General features: G+C 39.9%; 2 protein-coding genes across 2 annotated transcripts in view; one reads left to right on the forward strand and one right to left on the reverse strand.

Moving 5' to 3' along the window:
- LOC101539684 (G patch domain-containing protein 4-like) overlaps window positions 1-7770 on the reverse strand; it is an 82787-nt gene extending 75017 nt beyond the window's left edge. Inside the window, exon 1 of the mRNA XM_055144209.1 lies at window positions 6524-7770. Within this exon, the coding sequence (XP_055000184.1) occupies window positions 6524-7700 (1177 nt within the window). The 5' untranslated portion in view covers window positions 7701-7770. The remainder of the gene's footprint in view (window positions 1-6523) is intronic.
- Window positions 7771-9729: 1959 nt separating this feature from the next.
- Window positions 9730-20948, forward strand: part of CRB1 (crumbs cell polarity complex component 1) — a 111045-nt gene continuing 99826 nt past the window's right edge. The window contains 6 exon segments of the mRNA XM_055144210.1: window positions 9730-9864; window positions 9866-10018; window positions 10020-10098; window positions 10101-10162; window positions 10164-10231; window positions 10233-10282. Coding sequence (XP_055000185.1) covers window positions 9730-9864; window positions 9866-10018; window positions 10020-10098; window positions 10101-10162; window positions 10164-10231; window positions 10233-10282 — 547 coding nt within the window.

Genomic DNA, 20948 nt, shown 5'->3' on the forward strand with positions numbered 1-20948 from the left:
CAAGGACATACACAAAAAGTCTAAGTAAAGACATTAGAGTTTGGGGTTTTCTTTTAGGACAAAAATGTGAATTTAAAAGCAATGTATTAGAAATATTATTAATGTGTTAATTAATTTATAGGAAAAGATCTTGTACTTGAAGTAATATCAGAAAGCACTCAGTAGGCATTGCTGATATATCAGATTTGATCTCAACTCCTTCCCCAGCGCCGCCCCCATTCCTCCCTCATTTTCATTTAGGTAAAATTAGGTTAAATGTATGTTAAAAGTTATTAAAATAGAAAAAATAGGTTTTTAGGTTTTTGTTTTTGTTTTGCTTTTGGGGTCACACCGTGTGGTGCTCAGGGGTTACTCCTGGCTCATGCACTCAGGAATTACTCCTACAGTGCTTGGGGGACCATATGGGATGCTGGGAATTGAACCCAAGTCGGCCGCGTTCAAGGCAAACCGCCCTACCCACTGTACTATCACTCCAGCCCCAGAAAAAAATAGTTTTAAAATGAATCCATACCCGAGACATTAATCTTAGCAATTTCCTGCCCAGGTCTCAGTAGTTTGGTGAAAAACAATATATCTCTAAGCAATGAGTTCAAGCAGCTTTATTTATATTGTTGGGTTATTCATACTGTTGGTTTTTTTTATACTGTTGGCTTAATTGATTATACTGTTGGGTTAATTTACACAATTATTAAAGTGTTTGAACTAGTTAAATTTGAAGCATATAAAAACTTACCATTTTTAACTCAGCTGTGAACTATTAATATCATAGTCCCACCCAACTCTACTGTAGGAGACAGACTTGATTTCCAAAGTGATCAATAAAACTTAAGACTAGGAGAACAAGATGATTAGAGAAATATAAAAAGAGATTAGTACTCTTAGAAGAACACTTGAGAACAGTCATGACACAGAGTCTAAAACCTAAAAAGTCTAAAATAAATAGTTACATATAAGTGCATGCATACACAAGTGTCACGTTTGTACAGCAGGAAGCATCATGAAGTTAAGGACCAGAATTTTGACAATTAATACCAAAGAGACGGTCACAGAACATTCCTTGAGAGTAGGTGGAAAGGACACAACACCATAGCTACTCCTTTGAATGAGCAAACCCTTGTCATTATTCTCAGTTTATAAGCAATTTCTGAATAAAAACTTTGAGTTATATTAAAAATACCTTGTGATATGTTAAAGATCGTGTGAAAAGTCCAACACTGAGAAGCAGTTCTCCCTAAAAAGGATCCATATTCATCTTTGATCTGAGCAAGCTAAGCGTTTCCGTGGGCAAGTAGTCATGCTTTGTTGGTAGGTGCTGTGTGGAGGTGTAACCCTGAGCACGGTGTTTTGTTCCCCAAAACAGAACTCATGCAGTGAAATGCATTAGTGGATTGTTTTTTCTTAGGTTATAGTTATTGCTGTTTTTGTATTAATCAATAGCATTTTATATTAAGAATAATAATTTAAGCTTGAAATAGCCTATGAAAGTAAGAATGAAGCTTCTGTGTAAAATACAATATATCTGCCAAACATCTAAAATGCACAAACCATCTAAGAACATGGCCTGCTCTTTTCCCTTCAGTTGCAGATGAGTAAACTGAGGCTAAAGGCAGCAGGACGATGCTATGTGTTGTTCTCAGGATCTTTGCTCCTCAGCACTGCACTACTTTCTCTTCTCTATTGGAGAGTGAAACAAAAATTGGCACAAAATTCACCCAATAAATTGTTTTTACTGAAAGGTTCTAATCATTTTACCACCTTTTCAAATTCTTTTTGTCTAGTTTGGGGGCCACAGAACTATTATTGACTTTTTTTTCAAGGTTTGTTCCTGGTGGGGCTCAGGGGGCCATATATAATGATGGGGATCCAATGGGCAGGACTGGGCAGCACTCTCCACAGAACTCCTACAAATGCTATTTGTAACAATACTACTACAAACATATTAATATTATATAATAGGTGTATTATACTATTTGTACCCAATACTTTTGTAATAATCTCTATAAAGTTGAAAATGCCTTTTTTTGCTGAAGTCACTTCCACTGTTTTATTACTGTGAATCAATGTATATGATAAATATCAATATGGCTGTTTTTCAAGCAAGTTAATAGGCACCATACACACAATGCATTTAAGGCTTGGCTGTTTGTGTTCCTCAAAACTAACATATAAATTGACATATTCATGATATTACATGTTATTTACTATGAGAAAAGATAGTGCAATATTAAAATTTTAATGTTAAGAGATAAATAATTTAAATTTTTTTCAAATAATATATTGGTTGAGACATTTGAAAATATGGAAAACCAAAGGTAAATTTAGATGTTCCGCAGACTTGTTCTAGCATAGTGTTTATGTACAAGTATGTCTTTTTTGGTTTGGGGGGTTATTTTTGGGGGGATGCAAAAACCAAAACACATGGCGATGTTTGGGGCTTACTCCTTGCTTGTGCTCAGGTATCAGTTCTGGGGGAACCATACATGGTGTCTGGGAGGGCTTGAACCTGGGTTGGCCTTGGCCATGTGCAAGGCAAGCTCCTATCCTCTGTACTATCGCTTCAGTCCCTGTCTGTTTCTATTAAGTATAGAGTAAGAAATAACAGAAAAATAGAACAAAAGGTCAATTATTTTTCCTTCTTAGCAAGATAAACATATGACATCAATCCAATGTATTTACACATGATACATAAGTATTAAATATACATTTAGCACTAGCAATAGCAAAATAGAAAAAAACTGAATTTATAATATAATGAAAAGATTATATTTTTCCTGAACAGAGATTTTCAAATTGTTGTTCTCAAAATCCCCATCCCCAGCCTTCTCAGAGTTCCTTCGAGAAGCTTATTGTCTGGGTTATAAAATATCCTAGATCTGGTTAATGTTTAGATTTGTATATTGGGTTCCTCAGCATTATCCATTAGGGAACTCTCTTTTTTGAAAAAAATAAAAGAAAAAGTCAGAAACTCAGTATTCTAGAAATTCTTATAATATCCAGTAGATGGCAAACTTGGCTTCAAGAAAATAATTTGATAGACTATTATTGTTCTGAATATATCAACAGTATTTCACACCTGGTGAGTTTCTTATCTTGTGTCGAAGTGTTACATGAAAGCTGGAAATAAAATCCTCTAGAATCATTTCGCTGGGAAGTAACTTGCAATTATAATTTAAAATAGTCCTATAAGAGATTTTTATTATATCCATGTCTCATGTTCTAGAGGAATTATCACTATAAAAGTGAAATTATTACTCTTTAAATTTATACACAATATTGCACATTGCAAATTTATATTTTGATATTATTTCAATAATAATATATAATTTAGCTCATATATTTTTAATATGGGTGTGCAAAGCTGGAGTAATCATCATGCTTACTTTATGGCAACCCATCATTGATCTTAGCAGAATATTCTACTGCTTAAGAGATGGCCCTGGCTCTTAGTAAGTTTTTTAAATTGCAATTCCTTTACATACTTTTGAAATATATGACTTTTCCTTTAACTAGAAAAAGATTTAAATGTTTAGCATCAACTTTAGGTTATGGGTTGCTTTTCTAAGAAGATCATTAGAGACATGCTGTGGACACATCTTTAAATCACCACAGTAAATGTTGCAATCAGTCCATTTACCCCAGAGGCCACCAAGCATCAAAATAAAGTTATGCTCTATAAGCACTTTTTTTCAGGACCAAAAATACAATGCAAAAATACAAGTTAAGAAAGTGATGGATTCTTTCAGAGCTTATTGACAGACAGATACGAGCCAGCAGTGATGAGACACACGGGGCCTCATGGGATGAGGGGGTAGAACCAGCCCTTCTCCTCGACCCCGACGAGACCCTGAGTTGCTGCCCACGAAAGGCTCCTCTGGCTATTTATTTATCACCTTAATGGCCATGATCCCAGAGGTACAAAAATGAATCTCAGAACCCAGCGGCTTTTGGCAGAAATCCCTCCAGACCTAATTATTAAAATATCAGAATTCCAAAATCACATGGCCACATAATCAGCAAAGACTGTAGCACTCACTGTCATCCCGTTGTTCATCGATTTGCTTGAGCGGGCACCAGTAACATCTCCACTGTGAGACTTCTTGCTACTGTTTTGGGCATATCAAGTATGCCACAGGTAGCTTGCCAGGGTCTGCTGTGCGGGAGATACACTCTTGGTAGCTTGCCAGGCTCTCTGAGGGGACGGAGTAGTCAAACTCGGGTCGGCCGCGTGCAAGGCAAACAGCCTACCCACTGTGCTATCGCTCAAAAATAAATTATCTAATGACGCCTTTACAACAGGTCTGATTGTTGGGGGGAAATTCCAAATAATAATGGTGGGTCTTTTGTCGAAATATTGAACGTAATCAAAGAAGAGAGAGAGTAATGTGGAAATCATCTGCCACACAGGTAGGGGGAGGGTGTCAGATGGGGGTTATACTCAGGTTCTTCGTGGTGGAAAATGTGCACTGGTGAAAAGATGGGTGTTTGATCATTGTATTACCAAGACTTAAAGTAATCCTTCCAATCCATAAATAAGTAAATATGTTCTCATCTTCTTGAGTCTTTTATTTGTCCTAGTGTGATTTATAGTTTTCTTAATAAATCTGTTAATTCATTTTTCTTATGTTTTTTTAAAAAAAGAATATAGCTTCTGAAAATCGGAGAAAATGAACAGAACTATAAAAAAACAAATTTCCCAGTCACTATATGAATTTTTAATGTATCAATTCAAGTAAGAGAAAAAAATCAAAATAAATGCTATAAGATATCTGGATAAAAGTTTAAAATGATATAATTGATGTCCATATATTTTCCATCATCACGTCCATCAGGAATCACGCATAGTGTTCCAGCAGGGATGGACATCGCTGGCTGTTTTGCAAGATTCAGACAGAATGGCGTTAGTGGGGCATAGAGAAACGGCAGCAGGGATGGCCGCATAGTTGCCGCCTGCCCTGGCGGGGCTGAGTCACAGCACAGTTGGACATAGAGCCTTGGCAGCAGTGCGTGCAGTGGCTCATCCACTTTGGGGTGCTGTCAGCCAACCACCGGGTGACCTGGGACTTGGCCCAGATGTTTGACATGGCACAGACCCTCCACAACAGGGTCCTGCTCTGCCAGCTGCTCAACAACCTCTGGACGCACTCCATCAACCTCAAGGAGATCAACCTGAAGTCACAGATGTCCCAGGTGCTGCCCAGAGACGCAGGCAGGTGTGTGTTTGTCAGTGTGCAGATCGTAACAACATGACTGTCGACCAAAAGCTTACATTCAGTAGACTGGGAACACCTGTAAAGGCAATTAGAGGCTTCCCCAAAAGCCTCCGTCCCTCTCGGAGAGCCCAGCAAGCTCCAGAGAGTATCATGACCACACGCAGAGCCTGGCAAGCTAGCTACCAGTGGCATACTGGATATGCCAAAAACAGTAACAACGATGGTCCTCATTACCCTGATGCTGAAACAGCCCCCAATATGCCATTGGGTGACACTAGCATGCAACAGGGACAAATAGAGACATTACTGGTGCCTGCTTAAGCAAATCAGTGAACAATAGGATGACAATGATACAGTGATACAGTAATATTTTCCATGGGTAGTGGAATAACCATGAAAACTAAAAATATTTTTATTTGAAAGGTAATAAAAAGAAAGTTTAGGAAACATAGCAGAACTATGTTTAGTGGAACATTTTAGCATTAAATGATTTAATTAGTAGGACACATAAAAAAGTGATGGCAAGTTAAACTCAGTAAAAGTAAAGTAAACTAAAAGGATAAAACAGAAATCTGTAAGGTAGAAAACAAAACCATCAGAGAGAAGCTCTTCAAAGCTAAAATCATTTCCTAATATAATTGACAACACCTAGGCAAATGGTCAGTTATAAAAGAGAGAATACAAAGATCAGTACCATTTCTCTGCATTCTCATCAACATTTAGTACTTCAAGCTTTATCACGTGGTTATCCTAGTGAGTGCTTACTGACATTGATTTTAATTCCAGTTCATGATGAAGGATGTTGGGTATTTTTCAATCTCATTATTTTCCATCCCTTTTTCTTTTCATGTGATTTTAGAAGGGAACAAGATCACGATATTTAGATAAGAATTCTACCAATGACTATCCTATTTTCTAAATCATGCTGTTCAAAATAAGGCATTTTTTTTTCAGAACCAAGCTGATGTTTATTAATCGTTTGATAACAGTGATCTAGGTGCGGTGTTCAGAGGCTTAAATTTCTGCTTTTCTTCGTCTTCCCAATATTTTAAGGCCAATCCTTTGCACCTGAATCTCCCGTTTTCAGCCACTTCCCATAGGAGCCCCTTCAGAATCTGCCCCTCTGCTTGGCTCCTGTAAGCACCCAAGTTGGGATCTGGGCAGCTGGCTGAGCCATTCCTCCCTAGGAGGGAGGCCCCATAAAGGCTAGGGTGCCTGAGGCCCCACCCCTAATGGGTGGGACCCTCCCCGACCTGAGTTCAGTCCTTTTTCTTGTGTTTCTTCTTTTTTGCTCTTTGGTCTTGTGCACTCACCTGTTCTTTCTTTGGCTGGTAGCTGCCGCCACCTTTTTTTGTCACTCTGGTTCATGCCAGTGGGTGCTCTGAGCTCGGCATCCAGAGTCCAGCCCTCCTCCCCCTCCTCTCCCTCCTCCTCCCCCTCGCCTCTCAGCGTTACAACATCATCGTCCTCGGGATACCGCTGCCTTTTCTTTTTGCTCCTGTGCTTCCTGGCCCTGCAGACTGTACCTGTCTCTCCGTCCCCGTCCCTTTCCTCTGCTGGAGCGTGGCTCTTCTTGCTCCTGCGGTGCGGGTCCTTGTAAGCTTTGCTCTCTGGGCTGCAGGCAGCCCTCTCGCCTGCCTCCTCAGAGTGCTGCTGCTGTGTCTGTCTTTTCCTGCGGGGCTGCTCACTCTGCTCTCTGTCCTGCTCGTCCTCGGGGCATATGGTGCTTCCCTTGGACTCCTCTCTGACCGGCTCTAGGTGTTTTTTCTTCTTGCTTCTCCTGGGGCTCTGCTCAGGACAGCCTGGGAGCTCCTCCTGGGCCTGCTCTTCGGTGACTGCTGCTGCTTCCTCCTCTTTCCACTTCCTTTTCTTTTTCTTCTTTTTGGGGGTCTTGCTCTCAGGCTGAACTGGTGGGTTCCCAGGATCCTGACCTTGGAGATGAGCCAGGAAGGCCTGTTCCTGGGCCTCTAGCCGAGCCAGCTTAGCCTTCATGGTGATCCCCAGCCTGGCAGCCTTGTGTGCTGTGCGTCCCTCACAAGCCTGGAGAAGCATCTCATCAGTCAGAATCCTTGGAAGCTTGAGCTCAGGGCTGTTATCCTCACTGCAGTGCTCCAAGTCCTGTGCTGGCTTCTCCCCACTCGAAGTCAGTGTGGCCATCTGGACGAACTTCTGATACAGCATGTTGGGCTTGGGATGGTTTGGGCAGGGGGTCTCCTTTGACACACGCCTTAGCTGGACTCCATCCTGCTTCGCCTCCACCACCAAGCTGGCCGCCGTCTTGTTGAAGAGATCATTCCACCAGTGGTCAGTGAACTCCTTGGCAAGGTGATGTCCCACCCCATGACTGTCCTGCTTCAGTGTAACCCTGAGTGCCTGGGTGATCCCATTCTCCTTCCGGCCCAGACCTTTGCCTTGCGTCCATCCATGCTTTAGCAGCTGCTCTTCAGCAAACTTCATCCCACGACTCTTGAGCTCCTGGGCAGCAGTCATGGTGACAAGTATGTTGTGTCCTAGGGCCCTCCCAAGGGCAGAGGTTACCCCTCAGCCCACGATCTCTCTTATCACAGAAATTCAAAATGATAAGGCCGGGTCAAGGATGAGATTCAGTCTCCAATCCATGTGATTAGCGTAGAGCCAGGAATTGAGGGAAATGCATCCGGTTGTTACTTGCTGTACTGAAGGCTGCGAACACACTTTCTGGAACTGTTTCCTTTCCCATCAACCTGGATTTTCTGGAAAACAAGGGCTGGAGAAACAGGCTTCTTAAGATTCTAAAGAGACCGGCTGCTCTTGCCCTGGGCTTCCTTTTCTCTTGAGGTCCAAATTCCAGTCCTCCTGGTTAGCACCTAGGTAAAACTCCCCCTGCTTCGGTCATTCTCTTCCTGAGCCTTGGTTCCCACTGCCCCTACACGGGGACAGGAGACCCTGACAGTGACTGATGCTGGGTCCCATCCGTGGAAACATGTGCCAGACTCAGCCTGTGTGCCTCCATGCTCCTAAAATAAGGCATTTTTAATCATACAGATAAAAGCACTAAATTTCACCTCTACATGACTGCGGGAATGATGACTTCAAAATTAAAAACCTTCCATTTCTCACCTGCAAAATGCTTTACACAATTGCAGTTAAAATTTTATATATCTATAAATATATATATATATATATATATATATATATATACATGTATTTTTTAAATGCATTGGAAGAACTTAAGCCAAGTATGTAAGAGATGAGTTTCTCCAGAGGAAATAGAAATGTTTGCTGTTATCTGCTATTCCTGAGAATATATAAGCCCATACTACATGACTACGCTTAGGCACTGAGAAAAGTTGTCAGCTGCCAGATAGGGCCACAGTACTGTGTGATGAACCAGTCATTCTGTTCTCATCATCTTATCATCACTCTGTGGGTGGCCACACTGCTAAAGAGAATCACTTCTCTTTTTGCAAAAAGAAAGGGGAATTTCTCAAAGTTTACATGCTCCCTGACATTTGATGATTTATGTCTCATGTCATAAGAGCACACTCTCCACATCGAAGGTTTTTTAAAAAATGTCAAGCCTATACAACTTCCCACAATATTAGTGAGTGTATTGTGAGAAAGGAATTAATAAAAAGACAATGGGTCCACATCAAAAGGTAAGATTTTACAGGATAATACAATTGAATCGCCAAATCATAAAGCATCTAAATAAGGCTAAGAAAGTAGCAATCACAGCACATGAATACTCAGAAAAACTTGTACATTTGCAACTGTGCAGTGAATATGATGGAATGATTTTTTTCTTACAGGTTATTATTCTAATTCCAGTTTCAAAAAACTGTACCTACAACAGAGGAGCCTTTGGAAAAAAAAATGAAAGATCCAAATTTTACATCTGGTTTCTTTGCAGTGATAATTTGTCATCTGTAAGCTATAAATAATAATATCACATGTTGCTGTGAAGATTATATCTAATATGTGTTCAATTAATTTCTGACATATGTGGTACAGAGAAAAAACTTTCAATCAGTATTTGATTTTTCTAACTTTCATTTTGTAGGCTTCTCTTTTTAGAACATATAGGGTGATTGTTATAAAGCAGTTATGAATTAAGCTCTGCACTCATTTGGTTTCATTTAGTTCAATAGTTTCAGTTAGACAATATATCAGAGATGATTTGAATCTCAGCTCTCTCATATTACTCCAAAATCCTCCATGAGGGAGAATGTGAACTTCAAAAGTTTGTGAATATTGAATAATCTATTCATCCTATTGTTTATACCTGAAAAGGGGAGGAAATGGAGAAGCAAAGATCTCAAGCCAACCCTTTTTGTGTTTATTGGCAACTGTGTGAAAATCTTTGACTTTCTTCAATATCAAACTCATTCTTATTTGACAAAAATCGTTATTAGAAGTATCCAATTGCATTTCGTTAATGAATTTGAAATGTCATGAATCAAAAAAGATTAATTTAATGCTTGTACTAAACTTCATTTTTGTATTTTTTATTTCCATGTAGATTCTCTATGCTATATAAATGAACACCAAGTACATTTCGAATTCTTGCCCAAACAATTCTACATGCAATGAAGTTTCTGAAGACAATTGCCACTGTTCAGAACCAGTCATTAATTTGGACAAAGATTGTGACAGTGTTACAGACCCTGGCTTCTCTATCCAGTCCTTGTTAAGGAAATGTTACTTGTATGAAGATCCCAGGAGAAGGGAACTTTCTGTGCAAATGTCTTCCTGGTTATAGCAGAACAACCTATGAAATTGCCACCAGATGCCAGTGGCATGAGGGTATTTATCATGAGGATTCTGCATGAGGATCCTGTCTGCATCTGCACCACTGGCTATGCTGGAAGGTTCTGCAAAAGGGATCGTGAACGTGCTTCCAGCCCCTGCCACATGGAGCCATGTGCCAGGATGGAGTCAGCAGCTTTCCCTGCCTCTGCATTCAAGGATATCTAAGCAAGCAGAATGAATGACTTGAAGTTAGATTAGTATGCTTCAGATCCCTTCAAACAAGACTCTCCACATCAACAAGATAGGAAGACACACTTCAATTTGTCCTTTTGATTTTCCTGGTATACGTGATTACATTTGAATTCCAAATGCTATAATGAGCTTTTTCTTTCTTTCAAATGAATGAAACAAAATCAGTTTATGCCTGGTCTGGTTGCTTATGACAATAGTCTCAAAAGGAATGAACAGATATTACTAGACAGAAAACCTAAACTAGTGATAATTAAACTGAGCTATAAGCTGTACACTGCCATTGTGCTGTCTTAAATAGAGCATTATATTACCTTAAAACTTGGATTCAGTGTGGTGCTAGAGGTTCAATGGAATCCAATTGGCCAAGTAATAAAAGCGGTTAAATTTTCTCATCAGAGCAGAATTCTTCCTTCCTAGATTAATTGTGTCCTTTAATGTGTAAAACCTGAAGTTGTAGCCTGTTTGGAAAACAGGCCAAGGAATAGATAACTTGGAGGATTTCAATAAAGTGTCATGACTTTAGCAATAATATCTAGGCTTATGGAGAATGTCAAGTCAGATACACCACAAGTAAAGAATGCACTTTTGCTTAGTCTTCTGAAAATAACAACAGTATCTCATATCTATTCAAAAAGCTTCTGGTGATGTTTGGTTTTATGTGCTGATGATATTGGTTTGGGGAGTGACTCCTGAGGCCCTCTCCACACAGTGCTCAGGTAAAGAATGGGAGTGATATGAGATTGGAGATCAAACCCACATGTAAGGCAAGGGTTCTACACTTAAGACACATCCCTACCCCTTAGTATGCAACTTAAGTGCTTGTTATACACAAAGCAACTACCCATTTTGATCAATTTTTCAGGATAATTGTTTTTCTTGTGTTCTTTCTGAATATTTTTATCTTGCAAACAGACAACTCCTACAGTCAATGTTTTCTCATTTATTCATTCAAATGTCTGCTCTCCACCTGCCTATGTTCTGTAACTCATGCTTTTTTTTGGAATTAACATATTAATGCAATTTCTTGAACTTTGGCTTCTTCTGTAGCCTCCTGTGTGGTGGTGAACTTTCAACTTGTCTTCTAGTCTCTCAGTCTTTTCATACTTATTTCTTTGTATTGTCATCCTTTTTCTCCCCAAGTATATTAAACAATATATTTCTAGAATCTTCTTCAAATTTCTCATTTGAAACTTCTTGTTTTATTTTGCTTATATATATTCTAGAAATATCACCTTTACAAAATAAACATATTCTTTGAGATGCTAGGATTTTTTTCCCCTATCTTCTGGTCTCTCACCCAAAACAAGTCTTAACATATATATATTTTTTTGATATCCAACATAACTTCCAAACTGAGCTCACCCATTCTGATCCCTGACTCATACCTTCATCGTCCCATGTTGGGGAGTGACTCAATTGGGGAGTAAACACAATTGCCTGATTTTGGTTTGAGCCTCTGCCACCTCCAAGTTGTACTGTACCATGCCTCTGAAGTAATCCTGCTAAATTAAACCTGACTCTCTATGCTTCTGAAGAGATCTGAGAGAATCCCCATTACATTGAGAATAATTTTCAATTCTCATTAAAAAAAACCTTCCACAATTTGCCACCGGTTAGTCATATTTACACACACTATTCCATCAAAGTATTTATTTCTCTGAATTCTCGTAACTTTTCATTCAGTGGTTTCCCTCCCTCTGGAAAAATGTCCTTCCTCAATTCATAAAATCTGCTCTGCAGAAAGGAGAGAAGTTCTTGGACGAGTACTTCTTTACTTTCAACAATCAATCAATTATCACTTAATTCAAGAATTGTTTCTGGATTTCTTATTATTAACAGATAATACTTCAAAATTTCAGTAAAGATTTATTATTTTCATAGAGGTTTGTTTCTCTGATGAGGAATTTCTAGATTCTGTTCCTCTCTTCAGGGGTCTGTGGGGTTTTGTTTCCTCATCTTGTCTTCCTGATGTGTTAGTTCCCAAAGGAGAAAAGCTCTGTCCTGCATTTATTCTTTATTTCATCAAATCATTTTGGGAGTTCCATAGATGTCAGTCGGCATATTAGTAGGAGACTCTGTTTCTCAAAATATCTGGCATAGTGAGAATGGTTGCTTAATAAACTGTTATTAAGTTGTTTGGGTTTTCTAAATTCTTCCATATATTTCTGGGCACACTACCAGCTATACAAATCCGGCAAGCAAATATTAAACTACAACTTTTTTCTCTTATCTAAAGATGCATACTATCTTATGCACATTTTGTGATGAGAGAAAGCTTGAGTCGTACATGAAATAATTTCTTTGAATGCTTTTTAATTACCAATGCCATTCTAAAGTCATGGAGCTTATAAAAGTTTCCTATTTATTAAAATATTTTGTTTATGTATCATACTAGCATGGCCAACTATTTCATTGAATTAAGGTAATTGAATTTCAAGATTTTAATTTCAGGAATAAAAAGCACATTTTTTTGGAGCTGTTTTGAGATTGCTTTTGGCTATCATGGTCACACTAGTAAAATGTCATGGAAGACTCCAAGAAGAAAAAGACAGGAGACCAAATGAATATTTTGGCCATTTTGATTACAGTGTTCTGAAATAGTCTTATAATTGTGAAAACACAGCTTGTGAAAAGCAAAAGAAGTTGCTTTTATGGTACATGTGGTTTTATAATTTTTTACATTTTAACTTAGTTGGATTGTAATGACGCTTTCCTGGGTCTAACATTAGGCATCCAAGATTTCAAGTATGTTTTTCAAGTGTGAAATGTAGTGTAATTCCATTCTGAGGCATTTTGCTTCACAATGAATTAATTTATATCGTGAAACCAGTGAAAGCCAATTCCTTTTCTTCATCATAATACTCAGATATGAGAATATAATAAGAATACCTTCCTTTAAAAAATATTTTAAATTTTATTGTAGCTCCATTAGTGTTAACATTTATGTTTTTGTGTACAAAATCAATACACAATACACATTTACCATCACCAAAAAGTTCGATATCTTTTACAACTGTCCCTTTTAAATAAAAAAATTCTATTAATTATTTATTCATATATATTACACTATTGCAAATATTCTTGTCTTACTCTTGAGAATACTTTTCTTGTCTTGCCCTGATAGAAACATTTTTTTCCTGGGTCCAGAGCCATAGAACAACAGGTAGGGTGTTTGCCTTGCCGACCCTGGTTCGATTTCCAGTATCCCATATAGTCCCTGATGACTGCCAGGAGTCATTCCTGAGTGCATGAATCAGGAGTAACTTCTGTGTATCACTGGGTGTGACCAAAAAAAGCAAAAAAAAAAAAAGTTTTGTTCCCTTTTTTATTGTGTTCTTCTCTTCCTTCCTAAAAAAAAAAAAATGAATTAAATTTTCTCTTCAGCTTTCCCAGGTGACTTATTACTACTTACTTGTAAACAGAACTGAAGTAAAAGGCATCCAACCACGTCTATTAATATTCTGTTCAAGGCATTTGAGTGCAAAGGTGTGATGGATGAGGTCACCAACCCCTTGCATGAAACAAAATGGCCTACATTTTGGTAGATCCTCATTGATTTTCAGTCCTGCCTACACTTTAGCTGTCAGCCAGGGTTATGTGACACAAGGGTGACAGGTAATATAGATGTTCCTAATGTGCAGCAAGGACTGAGAACCAGAAGCACGTTTACATTACCTTCAGCTGGAAACCTCCCTGCCCTATTCTTTAGATACTCAAGGAAGCTTGTTTCTTTTTGTGTTAGCCCGTGCTGAGCTGCTCAGACTAATTAATGAGCCACCCAAAAAAGGTCTCTATAATCCAGGGAAAAACTGGACTGAGAAAGGAAAAAAAGTACCATAAGCAATTAGCACGGAGATGCTGAAATGCCCCCTGTGCAACCTAGACCTCCTGACGAAGCCTGGAAACTGTTATAGTAACCTCACTGCTGTGTGCAACGTTCCAATTTAGAGCCAGCATGAAGAACCTGACTCACAGGGGAAAAATCCTGAGTTCCCCTGACCAGCAAAAGTAGGAAAATGTAATCAGTTTACAAGACAGAGATGCAGGAGAGGAGGAGAGGGGTCGCATGGAGAGCGGGTTCGCGCAGCGGGATTCTGCTTGCTCCCTGGTGCTTCATGAACCACGGAATAACGCTCTGAGCCGCTCTGAAGGTGTTGGCGAAAGTGCTGTGCCCTGCTGAAAAGCCCAACTGAAGCTGAAAGCAGAGTGGCACACTTTATCATGAAAAGGCCATTAGCACTGAGCACGTGGCTGCTTCTAATTCACGTTCATGTGATAAAAGTCATTGCAATTCCAGCTTCATGACCTTAGGACTAGTCTGGAAGAGGGAGTATATAAGGGAACAAGTAAGGAAAGCATGTAAGTGAACATGTGAAAATACACGGAAGCTACCATGTCAAGGGAAGGGCCTGTGTGAAGGTCACAGACAGCTCACTGGTCCTTTATTGAGTCAGAGTATCTGCAAACCCATTTCATTCATCACACGATCACAAAATCCCATTGTTCATCGATTTCTCGAGCAGGCTCAGTACCTTTTCCATTCGTCCTATCCCTGAGATAGAAGTTCTCTCCATTCGGCCTTCCTAACTGTGCCGCATTGGAGGCTCTTTCAGGGTCAGGGGAATGAGATCTGGCTTGTTACTAGCTTTAGCATATGAATACACCATGGGAAGCTTGCTAGGCTGTCCCATGTGCGCAGGAAACTCTCAGTAGCTTGCTACTTTCTTTCAGAGGGAGAAGTAGGTTTTAAGATATCCTGTGACTGCCTTGCGGCCACGCACTCCTGGGAGCTTGCTTTTTAAGTCTCTGGTTGTTGGCTGTTGATGGGATTACACACACCTGGGTTCCTCTGCCAGTACCTTCATGTATGAGGCCTGTCTGAACGTGTGGAGAGGGGCCTCGAGCATGGCTGTGGCTAGGTTCCAGTGGTCTTCGGGCGCCGGGAGCTCTGCTCAGGACTGGAAGGGAAGCTGCAGCCCATCCCCTCCGAGGGGCCCCGGGCAAGACAGCCAGGCATTCGGGCAAGAGACTCTCTTTTCATTAAACATTTAAAATATCTAATATGAACAATAAGACTACATTTATTGGGCCTTTCCACGTCCTGACTTAATGAAATGATGATCTGTATCAGCAGAGCACAAACTTATACTCATGCAAGCAGAGCCAAAGTGCCTTTCCTGGTCTGTGATCTAGTGACCTCTGGTGAGAAACAGACATTCAATCCAGAATGTTCCTAATAAAACTGTAGTCATCTTAGTAGTTTACATCAAACATATTATCATGCAGTGACTGTCATGCACAGACCTGATATCAAGCCTAACTCTCCACATTCCATGATTTTTACTATTAAAAATGCCCCGTTAGACTTATTCTCTTAATAATTTCATGCTATGGGGCTGGAGAGACAGTATAAAGGATAAGGCACTTGCCTTCCACATGGTTGACCCAGATTCCATCCCTTCATCACATACAATAACCCAAATACCACCAGGAGTGATCCTTGTGTACAGAGCCAAGAATACTTCCCGTGAGTAGCTGAGTGTGGCCCAAACCCCAATAATTTAATATTAATAGCAATTATTATTATTATCAATAATTAAATGATTATTAATAATGATAAATAATTATTGTTAATTAATATTAGTAATAATTTCATGTTGTGATTGAGTCTTCTCCAAGTCTTCATCCGTTCTTAGAGGAATAATGTAGCTAACTGTGACACTGTCATAATAGCGTTTATAAAACACAAAATTTTTTTTCTTTTTTTTTTGCTTTTTGGGTCACACCTGGCGATGCACAGGGGTTACTCCTGGCTCTACACTCAGGAATCACTCCTGGCGGTGCTCAGGGGACCATATGGGATGCTGGGAATCGAACCCGGGTCGGCCGTGTGCAAGGCAAAGGCCCTACCCGCTGTGCTATTGCTCCAGCCCCAACACAAAATTTTAATTTCAATCAATGTAGGAATTTAAATTGGGGTCAGATGTCTTATGATTTTTGCATATTTTTTTATTCACTGAATCACCCTGAAGTCATCTTTGATCAATCATTTGAATAAATGAGTGTAGCAGAAGTAAAAGTATTATGAAGTATAAGTTTTTTTCATTACTATTGGAAGTTTTTACTAAAATTATATTCATGATTATAAAATTAATACATAAACTTTTTGGCCTCTTTAGTTTTATGGGTTTTCTTTTCCTATGTGTGTGTGCTGCCAGGGGTAGAAGTCAGGGCATCAAACATACAGAACAAACATTTTACCTATTAGCTACATCTCTAGTCTCTGAAGAAATGCTTTTGACAAATGAGTGCACAAAATAACAAATAACAAATATCAATTTAACAAATATTTATCATACAGTGAACAATGTGCCATACCATAAAGACATAAAGATGACCAAGACAAAACTTATCCCTGACAGATGCCACAGTGACTTGGGGAGGGGCAGGTACAGACTGTCATCTGTCTCCGAACCAAGCTCCGAGAGGCAGCACAAAGAGACAAACTGATGGCACTCTGAGCGCAGGATGCAGGACTGAAACTTTCATTACCAAGATGATGATGACTGCAATGATGTGAACAAGAAGAAGCTGTACGTACCTGGGGGCAGCAGAGAGATTGTAGAAAGGGACAATGTCGGGTTCCATTTGAACCTTCCTCTCAGATTACTTTCCTTGCTGCCTGTCAGCTACGGGCAGAATGTGCATGCAGGTCTGAGTAAGGAATGATGAGCAGAAATATAAATCACAAAATAGGGATGGGTGAAGGGGAATACTACAGGATTCTGATAGAGGAGAGAGGGATTTCAGTTTTCTCAGTTTGGGCTTAAAAACTAATAATACTTCTGGGCTCCTGTTTACTGATTTGGACATATAAGTGTAATCTGTCATTTAGTGCCCAGGAGAAAGTGGAGTGATTTTTGAAATATTTTTTCTCTTGAATTATTTAAGACTGAAAATTCTCATTGTCATTGTTAATGTCTTCCAACATTAACAGTAGTACCAACGCTTTCTAAAACTTCTTTTGGGGGTCGGGGGCCTTGTGGCACAAGCAGTGATGCTCAGGGCTTACTCCCAGCACTTCACTCAGGGAATACTCATGGAAGTGCTCAGGGGATCATATGTGGTGGCAGGGATGGAACCTGGGAGGACTGCATGCAAGACAACACCTTACCCTCTCTACTATCTCTCTAGCCCTGGTATCGATGTCTTTAAGACAATATTTGTAGGATAACATTAGTTTGTCCTTTCTACCTTGCCATAGGGAATTAGGTTTATTGGATTACTCCTGTAACAGTGCTCCCATCCCTCTATGTTTATTTGTAACCTCTTTCTTTGTGCTCTGCTTCCCCAACTGGTCAATTACCTGCATCTCCTAATCAGACTCTATTAACTTGTAAATATTGCTTTTCTCTTCTCCTTAAGTCCTTCACATAGTTAATTCAGAGCAATGTCCTTTTTGTATGGATACAGGAAGACAGTTAATGCTATGCTTTTGTAACTTGGGAGTTAATTGACTTCAAAGAATATTCACTCTGGGACATATGTTTTCTTGACTAAAGTCTCAGTTGCCTTTACTTCCTAGTACCCCAAAAGCAGGATCCCAACAAGGGATTAGATGGACCCAGGGCAAGCTGTGAGTTACCCTGTCATTGAAATGGACCAGGCCAAAGCACCATAAAACTTAACCATAAGTTAAGAGCATGGTCATGGAAAATTCTATCATGATCCAAAAAGTAACAACTAGATTAGGACCCTGCTGGGGTTAGGAAAGATTATCTGGCCTGAGCACTGCAGTCTGAAATCTGTAGCGAGATGTCCCCAGGAGAGCCACCCTACAAACTTAATGTATCTCTTACTGTGTCCATACAAAATAACTAATATTAAGAAGTAGAATTAAGATGTTAATTAGGTGCAATCAAAGTGAAAGTAAAGTGAAATTTATTAGTTACACAGGCGGGAGGGGGGCTGGGGGGGCTAGGGGCATGGGGGGACTAGGGGTGTGGGGGTGTGGGGTGGAGCTATACTGTGATTCTTGGTGGTGGAATATGTGCACTGGTGAAGGGATGGGTGTTCAAGCATTGTATAACTGAGACTTAAACCTGAAAACTTTGTAACTTTCCACATGGTGACTCAATAAAAAAATAAATAAATAAATAAATAAATATTTTTTAAAGATGTTAATTAGGTTATTGAACTAAGGAAAGGAGAAAAATCCCTAGGTGGCATTTCTGCCCTTGAGCCTGATCTCCTGGCTGCAGGCGATCAAAAAGGGCTTTGATAGGTTGATTGTGCTACCAGTCCTAGGTGTTATGGGTGCTACCTCCAATGCGGGGAGTTAGTGGGAGACTAAAGAGACCAAAGGAGCGAGTCAGAGGATGGAGAGAAGAACAAGGGTTATAAGAGGAGACGGGAATGAGGGGCTTAGTGAGATGAGAAGAGGAGCGTGGGGGTATAAACATTAACTGATCACCAACCAGCATGGCCTTCATTTCCTCTTTCATCCACCCATGGCGTTGACTGTCCCAGGTGGGGAAGCGGCCCAAGGCCACTGAACACAGGCAGCAAGAGAGAGCCGCAGGATTCCTGGTTGTTCCGTGATTGCACAAATATTTACCTATATGTTTTGACAATGACAATTTTTGACAATGATAATATTTTCTCCTGATATCATCTCATAGAGATTGGCATACTTCAAAAGAACAAAAGCAATCAGTGCTGGCATGGATATGGGGAAAAAGAGATGCTCCTTCACTGTTGGTGGGAATGCCAATTGGTCCAGCCTTTCTGGAAAACAATATGGACAGTCCTTCAAAAACTAGAAATTGAGCTTCCATATGACCCCGCAATACCACTTTGGGAATATATCCCGAGGACACAAAAAAGCATAATAGAAATGATCTGTACCTATATGTTCATTGCAGCACTGTTCACAATAGTCAAAATCTGGACACAACGCTAATGCCCTAGAATAGATGACTGGTTCAAGAAACTTTGGTAAATCTACACAATGGAATACTACGCAGCTGTTAGGAGAGGTGAAGTTATGAAATTTGCTTATAAATGGATAGGCATGGAGAGTATCATGCTAAGTGAAATGAATCAGAAAGAGATGGACAGACATAGAAGGACTACACTCATTTGTAGAGTATAGAATAATATCACATGACACCCAAGGACAGTAGATACAAGGGCCAGGAGAATTACCCCATAGCTGGAACCCTGCTTCACGAGAGGAGGGGAGAAGGCAGATGGAATAGAGAAGGGATCACTAAGAAAATGATGGCTGGAGGAATCAGTAGGGATAGGAGATGTGTTCCGAAAGTAGATAATAGACCAAACATGATGGATGACCTCTCAATGGCTGTGTTGCAAGCCATAATTGCCCCAAAGAAGAGAGTATGGGGAATATTGTCTGGCATGGAAGCAGGGGGAGGATGGGAAAGGGGGGTTATACCAGGGATATTGGTGGTGGGGAATGTGCACTGCTGGAGGGATGGGTGTTTGATCATTGTGAGATTGTAACCCAAACATGAAAGCTTGTAACTATCTCAGGGTGATTCAATAAAATTTAAAAAATGTTTTTTAAAAAAGCTAAAAAAAAGTATCTTAAAAATATGATTCTGATTTCATTTTTTATGATTATAGTATTATCATTATGTAAGTGTGAAATGTGTAATACTTGGATATTTAATCACTGTCACCCCATTGCTCATCGACTTGTTCGAGCGGGCACCAGTAACATCTTATCAGGTAAAAATATTGCAGTTTTTCTATAGTTTTCCCAAGAGACTTGCAAATGAAGCAAGATATAAACTAGTCATCAAAAGTGGTATGTTTCTTTCGAATATAGCACCTTGGAGTATCCAGATTGTTTTAAACTGAGCTTGAATTTGAAATATATTGTCCAAATTTATATTCAAATATACATGCCCACCCATATAAAATACAGCAGTAGATGAAGAAACCATGCTTACAATACTAGGAAAAGAGTAAATTAATGAATCAATAATCAAAGGAAATCTTTCTACATATATGACAAATTTATTCCAGAAAACATCAGCTGGTACAAGCAAGTCCACCTGGGTTGCCTGCTCCAACCTCAGTGTTGACCCGAAGAACCGTTCATTGTCCTCTTACAACTCCCAGCTGCCAGGAGCTTCAAGTCTCCAGAACATTCTTAAGCTTTCACTCAGATGACCAAAGGCATAGGGAAAATGCCAAGTAGAACAAGGATAGCAAAAACCAGCACACAAAATAGAAGCACCTTAAATTCTGAAAGCAGAGGTTAGTTCAATTTTTTCTCTCAGGGAATGTAAACTTGAAGAAGCAATTTACCCAAAATTTGGTGTGAAGTCGTACAATTAGGAAAATATTGATGTTGGTGTGTGTGTTTGTGTACACACATATGGGTATAAATGCAAATCAGTCAGAAGTGCTTATTGTGTGCAGTCTCCTTCTTCAGGATACCCAGGAAGTGACAAGTTCCTGGGAATTGCAAGCCCAGGATGGGTTCTTGGGGGAACAAAACATCCGTCTGATCCTCTGGCATTAGCCTCCAGTGATGCCTGTTCCTCCCAGAAGGCAGGAGCCCAGGAACATGGTGCACTGTCCAATAGCCGCATGTGCTTGGAGAAACCCCAGCTTCGGAGGCTTTGTGCCAGGCCCTCATTACGCATGCAGGACCCAAGCAAGGAGGGGCAAGAAGCCCAGGCCAGGCAGAGTCTGCGTTGATCTGGGACCTGGTTCTGGGAG

The sequence above is a fragment of the Sorex araneus genome, chromosome 7 (assembly GCF_027595985.1).
Source record: "Sorex araneus isolate mSorAra2 chromosome 7, mSorAra2.pri, whole genome shotgun sequence".
In the NCBI taxonomy this organism is placed as follows: Eukaryota; Metazoa; Chordata; class Mammalia; order Eulipotyphla; family Soricidae; genus Sorex; species Sorex araneus.